At 47.7% G+C, this 8,110-nt stretch overlaps 1 protein-coding gene across 2 annotated transcripts; it reads right to left on the reverse strand.

The window, feature by feature from the left end:
• Positions 1 to 1,844: 1,844 nt before the first annotated feature.
• Positions 1,845 to 7,890, reverse strand: SUPT4H1 (SPT4 homolog, DSIF elongation factor subunit). Of its 2 annotated transcripts, none has more exons than XM_047707389.1 (5): positions 7,675 to 7,890; positions 7,050 to 7,156; positions 3,020 to 3,075; positions 2,682 to 2,735; positions 1,845 to 2,228 (listed from the first exon to the last, which is right to left on the reverse strand). In XM_047707389.1, the coding sequence occupies exons 1-5, from the start codon at positions 7,786 to 7,788 to the stop codon at positions 2,161 to 2,163; spliced, it is 399 nt and encodes a 132-aa protein (XP_047563345.1). In that variant the 5' UTR covers positions 7,789 to 7,890; the 3' UTR covers positions 1,845 to 2,160. The 2 variants fall into 2 exon arrangements, with proteins under 2 accessions (XP_047563345.1, XP_047563346.1); XM_047707390.1 differs by having other exon boundaries at positions 7,720 to 7,877.
• Between the last annotated feature and the right edge of the window lie 220 nt (positions 7,891 to 8,110).

Raw genomic sequence — 8,110 nt, forward strand, 5'->3', positions numbered from 1 at the left:
GGCAGCCGTAGCTGAGACCTCCTTGTCCGCGTAGTGCCCCTCCCTCCTGGGAACCTTTAAGAACCAGCAGTCCCTCTTGCAGTTTCTTTGGGTTCCCTGCAGTGGGTGGACTCTAGCACCTTCTAGCCTGTCTGGGCTGCCGGGTAGCACCATAAGCAGCTTCCAGGACCAGAAACAGCAAGAAAGCGAACTGAGAAGCAGCTTCCAGGCAGAGCCCACTTGGCACCAAGTCTGTGACACCCGGTCCCCCGACTGGGCACCCCTCCCCCACAATCCTCGGGGCCTGTGTCTTTCGCTTCCTGCGAGGCTAACAGTTAGGTCGTCAGCTCAGTGTGGGGCTGAGGCAGCCTGAGTGTGGTTATTTGTGTACAGCTCCTCTTGCCTCCCCTCCCCACAACTGTTTCCATTCTCACCGAGCAGCCACGTCCGGGTCAGACACGCAGGACAGCAGCTGGGGATTTCCAAGGGACTTTTTGAGAAAAGCCAGTGAAAGTTGGGTGTTGGCTGCATGGCCTAGGCACTCTTGCTGAAACCCACTTCTCTCCAGATCCTAAGGCTGGCCTGGTGGGGCTAATTCCCAAGGATCCTTTCAGACTGAAATTAAATAGAAACTACCACCCCTTGAGCTCTTTCAGTTTGCTGGGCTGGAGAAATCCTTTAAAAATAGCTGAAACTGGGGTTAACGGACCACTCCTTCAGAGCTTGAGGGCATCAGCAAAACAGTTCTGGTTTGAGGAGGATCTGTGAGTGACCTAAGCATCCTGGGCCACTTTCAGCTGCCTTCGCAAGGGCCTCTGAGCAGACGACGACAGGGGTGGGAGCAGTGGGGGGGGGGGGGTGTCACTGGAGAATCAGCTTCTCTCCCTCCTTCCCACAATCAGCTCCTCTCTCTCCTTCCCACACACTCCAGGCCGCAGGGAACAAGAGACACTGACTCACTAGCAACACCAGGTGGCTACGGGCAGAGCCCTAGTGTAGGCACCTCCGCTAATGAGTCAGGAGCTCATTCTGCAGCAGTGATTTTCGGCATTTCTCCCACTATTTGATTAACTGTGTGCTTACTGTATACATTAAAGAACAGCTAATAAAAACAGAGTAAATGAATTTTACTTTTCATAAAACCTAAGTTTCAGAATTTTCACATTGCTTTGTTTTTGTAGTAACAAAACTAAGGTAAACAGGGTGTTATTGTTTTACAGATGGAGAACAAGAAACCTAGGAAATCAATAGATAGCAATAGGATTCTTTGTGGAGATTAAAGTAAGATTTCTGGTAAATTTTTCATTCTAAAACAAATAACTCACCTTGACCAACAACCTGATATCAAAACCCCCTATTAGGCCAGATGGGCAGGGGAGGGGCCCAGCTCCTACAAAGGCATAAACTAACTGGACCAAGATCCAGCAGCCACCTGAAGGTCTCCAGCTGAAGAAACACAGTGGAATGTGTGTAGGTGGGCAAGGGAGGGTCATGGCCTAAGGTAGAGTAAGAACAGTAAAAAGAAGGAAAAAAAGGGCGAGGGAAGAGTAGTAATAAATATGGTCAACAGGCAAAGAATACTGAGAAGCCTCAGACTTTCTTTCAAGATACTTGCTGTGCTAGGTCTAGAGCAATTCTGCAACCCCCAGATGCCAGGACTACCAGCCTGATGGGGCTGCCCAGACTCAGGACAGCAGACCTTCCAACAAGACCCGATGAAGCACACTAGAAAGGCTGCAACTTTGGAAGGCTGAAAGATGGGTATCAGGGAGCTGGAGGGCCTCTGTTGCTCCAGGAAAGTGCTTACAGAGTTAGGTGAGTTCTTCCTGTGCCCAGGTAAAAAGGAGGAGACAAGGCATCTGTCATGGGTTTAAGAACTTTCCTAGGGGTTCATGTTTATTGGCATCTGACCCAGAGTCCTACTCATGGGTAAGGGCAAAAAACACGTCTCCTACCCCCCATTCAAGCCAGTCTCTGTTAATCCACCAGCTCAAACCACCCCACCCCCACCAGCAGTCCAAAGGTAAAATGGCTCAGACACATGCCATGTTCTCTCAACGGTTTGCTGAGTCTCAGAGTTGGAGGGGGAAAGTCTCTGAAGTTCTGTCCATTTAGTTCCATAACAAAAAATAAGAGGATGCAGAAGGCAGGGAGCAAAGATGCTGGCAGCCACGTATCTTGCTAGGTCTTTATGGCTGTGTCTCTGGATTTGTAGGCCACTCCTCGACTTTTTAGCTCTCGCACGATTCCTGCAGCAGGAAAAGAAACAGCTCTGTGAGGGAGGAATATTCCAGAAGATAAGAAAAGTCTCTCTACTACCACTTTGGTGGGGGGCAGGAAAGGGAGAAAGGAAGGAAGGTGTTCCTAAGCAAAATGGAGTTCCTTCCTACACAGCTCATCAACAGTCCTGCTTGGTTGGCTTGTTACCACTGAAGATCCAGGCACGTGTGTGGCAATGACTTGGTAAGAATGAGAAGGAAAAGACTACACACTGTAGTCACTAAAACTAAGGGTTCTGGGGTCAAAATGCCTGGGTTCACATTCTAGCTCACTACTAGCAGGATGACCTTGGGCAAGTTATTTAACCTCTCTGTGCCTCAGTTGCCTCCAGAGTCATGAGGACTAGCATGTAGTCACAGAAAGGACCTCCACAGAGCGTGGCGGAGCAAGTGAACACTGGCTGCTATTATGATTATTATTACCTTGGGGAAGGCGACCAGTGACCGACACTGCATACACACCTGGCTTAAAGTTACCTATGAGAGAAGAAGAAAGATGGCAGTGAGAGTGAGTTAAGTCTAAAGACCAAATGGAGGTTTAAGCTAAAAATGAAAGGAATGCTGCAACTCCAAGAGAAGAGCAATCACTTCTTTTGGCTCTGATGTTAAGTGACAGGGGATAGGACACTTTCCTCCTGTTTCCTACAACATCAACTGTTTCATTCTGTGGCGCTACTTACCCCTGATTTAAGGCTCCCCCACCAGACCCAGCGGGCAGCAGTAACAAGTAGGCCAGGATAAGGAGAAAGGGAGATACTTACTGACTCGCTGCCACTTTGAGACCCAACTGTCCTCTGGACTCATCATTGCAATGATTCTGGGAAAGGAAAAGAAACAGTCAGCCTGAGCCTCTCCTACTAGAAAAGAGAGAGATGGAGGAAAATGTCCACTTGACTCTGCTTCCAGCCAGCAACAGTTCTGGGAGAGGAAACAAAGGAAAAAGCCAAGTATTGGCTTGGGAAAGAAAGCAGGGAAAATGGACTACTAATGCTGGGGACACTGACAAAGGTTCTTGGCCTGCCAAGCACAGGTTAGTTGCCATTCCCAAAGGATTAGCTCATCAAGCTCAAAAGCATCCTTAGCCCGGATTCTCTGGGAAACAGGACAGCTTTAAAAGTAGAAAGCCAGGGGCGCCTGGGTGGCTCAGTGGGTTAAAGCCTCTGCCTTCGGCTCAGGTCATGATCCCAGGGTCCTGGGATCAAGCCCCGAATTAGGCTCTCTGCTCAGCGGGGAGCCTGCTTCCCCACCTCTCTCTGCCTGCCTCTCTGCCTACTTGTGATCTCTGTCAAATAAATAAATGGAATCTTTAAAACAACAACAACAACAACAACAACAAAGTAGAAAGCCAGTTACAATTACAAGCAACATCACCACTAGGGGGCTGGGCCCTAGTGCAAAGGGGGAGGGTGAAGGACAAACATGCTTATGGGGTTACAAAAATAAGTTAGACTTGGCCAAGGTCTGCTCTGATGAGCTGTACAGCCTAAGACACATTTGGAGACCTCTCTCAGAATTATGTGGACTGAAACTCAAATACTGAGTTAATACACGACAAACACCTAGCACAGAGTAGGTGCTAAATAAGCATTAGCTCTCCTTATCTTACTCGTTCTCCCCAGGATAGCTCTGATCCACAGGCAACAGAAAGGCCATTTAATAAGGGCTAGTAGGCTGCCACTTGAGCTTGACAAGTAAACACCAGGTACTTTCAGAAGTTACCTTATGTCATTTCTGTCATTCATTCAATCAAATGCTTTCGGACTGCCTATTGTGACAGGTCTGTTATAGATACTGACATTTATCAACTGCCTTCTCAGTAACCATTCCCTCGGGGCACCTGGGTGGGTGTCATTAAGCATCTGCCTTTGGCTTGGGTCATGGTCCCAGGGTCCTGGGATCAAGCCCTGCATCAGGCTCCCTGTTCACCGGGAAGCCTGCTTCTCCCTCTGCCACTCCCCCACTTGTGTTCCCTCTCTTGCTGTTTCTCTCTGTGTCAAATAAATAAATAAGATCTTTAAAAAAAAAAAAAAACCATTCCGGGACGCCTGGGTGGCTCAGTGGGTTAAGCCTCTGCCTTCGGCTCAGGTCATGATCCCAGGGTCCTGGGATCGAGCCCCACATCAGGCTCTCTGCTCAGCAGGGAGCCTGCTTCCCTTCCTTTCTCTCTCTGCCTGCCTACTGGTGATCCCCGTCTGTCAAATAAATAAATAAAATCTTAAAAAAAAAAAACAAAAAAACCCCAAAAAACCCAAACCATTCCCTCTTCTTTTTGGCACCAATCTTGCATTCTTATTTGGGGAGCATTCCTCCCCCCATCCATATCCTACATTCTCAGCCACCTGCTGGGAGTGGAACGGATGCCACCCTCTGGGGTGGTTAAGTAGAGTAACACCTGCCCTGGCCTGGCAGACTGACCAGAGGTAGCCACAGGCCGTTGTCTGGACCAACAGTATGTTCTCTTCTATTCTTCACAAGCAATCTTTCTAGCCTTACAGTGCCTGTCACCCAACCTTATGATTTAACTTCAACAGAATCCCCACCATTCTCCAAACATAGCTTGGTTTTCCCACCCCGTGATTCTACTCAAGTCATTCCCTTGTTTAGAATGCTTTTTCTAAAATGCTCTCTCGCCTCAACGTCCTCAAAAATCCTGTACTTCTTTATGTCAGAGCCTGATTCACATAGTATCTCCTCGGCTTCTAGCTGAGTTCATGTGGCCCTCCTCTGAGCTCCTTTAGCCTTTGATATACCCACTCTCCAAAATCTAACACGCACCAGAATACACAAAAATAACTCTTACTGGGGCGCCTGGGTGGCCTCTGCCACTGAAGGCCTCTGCCTTCAGCTCAGGTCATGATCCCAGGTCCTGGGATCGAGCCCCGCATCGGGCTCTCTGCTCAGCAGGGAGCCTGCTTCCTCCCCTCTCTCTCTCTGCCTGCCTCTCTGCCTACTTGTGATCTCTCTCTCTCTCTCTGTCAAATAAATAAAATCTTTAAAAAAAAAATAACTCTTACAACTCAACAATAAAAAGTCAAATAACCTGCTTGCAAAGTGGGCAAAGGATTTGAGCAGACTTTTTTCTAAGATCTACAAAAGGCCAGAAAGCACATACAAAGATGCTTAACATCACTAATCATTAGGGAAAAGCAATCAAAACCAAAACAATGCCACTTCATGTCCAAGAAGGTAGCCACTACCAAAACCAAAACCAAACATAAAACAAAAAAACAAAACAAAACAAACAAAAAAAAACAAGCGTTGGCAAGGGTGTAAAGAAACTGGAACCCCTGCACACTGCTGGTGGGAACAGAAAATGGTGCTGCCGCTATGAAACCAGTATTATGGCAGTTCCCCTAAATATTAAACAGAGCGACTCAGCAATTCCGCTTCTGGATATATACCCTAAAGAAATGAAAGCAGGGAGTTGATCAGATATTTGTAAACCTGTGTTCACAGCAGCATTGTTCATGACAGCGAAAAGATAGAAGCAACCCAAGAGTCTATCAACATATGAGTGGATAAAATGTATTCAGCTTAAAAGGAAACTCCAGACGCATGTGACAATATGGATAAACCTTGAAGACATGGTAGTAAATGAAATGAGCCAGGCACAAAAACACAAATATTGTTATGATTCCACTTATATGAAATGCTCATAGTACATTTCAAATTCATACAGCAAGAGGGGTGCCTGGGGGGCTCAGTTGGTTAAGCATCTGCCTTTGGCTCAGGTCATGATCCTGGGGGTCCTGGGATTGAGCTCCATGTTGGGCTCCCTGCTCAGCTTCTCCCTCTCCCTCTACCACTCTCCCTGCTTGTCCTCTCTCAAATAAATAAAATCTTAAAAGAAAACAAAAACCCAAGAAATTCATACAGAAAGAAAGTAGAATGATAGTTGCCAGGGACTGTGGGAAGGACTCAATCTCACTACCCTGAGATCAAGAATTGGACACTTTACTGGCTAAGCCACTCAGGTACCCTTGTGTGTAAATCCTTAATTGGCCTAGAAGCCAAAAGACAGTTATCTCCTTATCCCCCCAAAGAATATTATTCTCTGGCTCCTACCTTGGGGAAAAAAAAAACCCAAGACCTGGTCACTTATGTTACTCTCATTTCCCCTTCTCCCCATTGGACAATCTCACCAAGGGACATACCTAACAGCATCAGCTTTCAGGTAATAATTTACCACTACTGTACCTTACACCTTACCTTACCTTCATTTTCAGAAAGGATCTTCATGGATTTAACATTTCTTAGCCTTTTGCCACCTTCCGGGCCCTGTGCCAAATCAGTGTGTACAAGATAAACACAGTCCCTACCACCAATGCGCTGACAGTCTAATGAAGAACTGTCCAGCAGAAATAAAGAAAACCATAAACAAGTCATTTAAAATTTTCTAGTAGCCACGTTTATAAATAAAGAAAAAAGGGTGAAATTAATTTCAATAACATATTCATTTAACCCAGTATACCCAAAGGATTATCACTTGAGTATATAATTAATATTAACAAAGTTAAAATACATTATATTCTTTTTCCTTGTTCTAAATCTTGTCAATCTAGTGTATATTTTACAGCTGGAGCATAACTCAGTTTGGACTAGCCACATTTCAAGTGCTCAATGCCCAACATGCTAGTGGCTACTGTACTGGACAGCACAGAACTTTGTGAACATAACTTTGAGAACAACTAGGATCATGATCTCAAAAGTGCCTCACATTTACTGGATGGGGTGGGGTGGAGTAGGATGGGAGTAACCAAAAAGTGAATGAAGGAACCTAGAGGAGCTTACCCATCAAAGGAAGAGCTGGTGCAGTCATATACCATCTCCCGGTTACCCTTCATCTGAAGATATGCATCACAATTGTCACAACCATCATATTCAAACTGGTCTATAGTCTGGGAGAGGGAAAGAAAGGGGTAGGGGTGAGCATAAACAAGGCCAAAAGAATGAGTAGCTCTCTCCATACTTCTACCTGGTCAAGCAGAAGGCTCCCTATGCTGGCTCTGCCTCATCAGGCTTTCCACACACCACTCCTACAGCTCCATTTCTAAAGTTCCGCCCACACCCTCACAGTCCTCCCTCTCTTGTTCCTAACTGCGTTTTACCTATTTCTTTCCCTAGTCTCCTCAGGGACAGGCATCCTCTCTGACTACTCCCTCAGCTGCAGATCCCCACCCTCACCTGACTCTCAGTGGCCTTAGACTTCAACAGAAGTTCACTGAATGTCTGTTAAGAATCACACGTGTGCTAGCTAAGGATTCAAATGCATCTAAAGACTGCCTGTGTTCCTGCAGACTTAAACGATGGCCTTCCAGCAGGTTCCCACATCCCCCTGCGCCCCGCCAAACCCAGGGTCCTGGAACTTAATTTTCTCTTCGCTATCCCCCAGCCCCGTTCCACTTTTTTCCCCCACCTTGATTCCCCCCATCGCCCCTACAACCAGCTCCCCGAAGGACACCTTGACCAGCGAACACAGCAAACAAGCCCGCAGATGCCGCAGATCCTTCGGCACCGTCTCGAGGGCCATCCTCTCCGACAAAAGCACAGCAAAGAACTGGGCCACAGATTCCTCAGCCGCAGGAAGTAAACAGCGAATTACCCAGAATGCCTCCACTTCCGGTTCCCAGGACTTCCGCTTCCTGTGTGGGAAGTCGCAGGTCCCAGCCACCGCCCCCCCACCCCCGCCCGTCCTACGGAGATGGTTTCTCCCGCCTGAAAGGCGGGACCGGCCGGGAGTCACCTGGGCCGGCGCGCGCGCCCGCCACCTGGGCCGGCGCGAGGGCGAGGCCGTGGCGGCCGTTGGGCCTGTGGGCAGGGCCCATGGGGGAGGGGCGGCGCGGTTGGCGCCT

Source organism: Lutra lutra, chromosome 16, assembly GCF_902655055.1.
Source record: "Lutra lutra chromosome 16, mLutLut1.2, whole genome shotgun sequence".
NCBI lineage: Eukaryota > Metazoa > Chordata > Mammalia > Carnivora > Mustelidae > Lutra > Lutra lutra.

Excerpts from the sequence above, each read along its gene's own strand:
- SUPT4H1 (XM_047707389.1), bottom strand. The coding sequence starts at position 7,788 with ATGGCCCTCGAGACGGTGCCGAAGGATCTGCGGCATCTGCGGGCTTGT. Across the intron at positions 7,157-7,674 it reads GGGCGATGGGGGGAATCAAG|ACTATAGACCAGTTTGAATA; the intron begins GTGGGGGAAAAA and ends TCCCTCTCCCAG. Across the intron at positions 3,076-7,049 it reads ACCAGCTCTTCCTTTGATGG|AATCATTGCAATGATGAGTC; the intron begins GTAAGCTCCTCT and ends TTCCTTTCCCAG.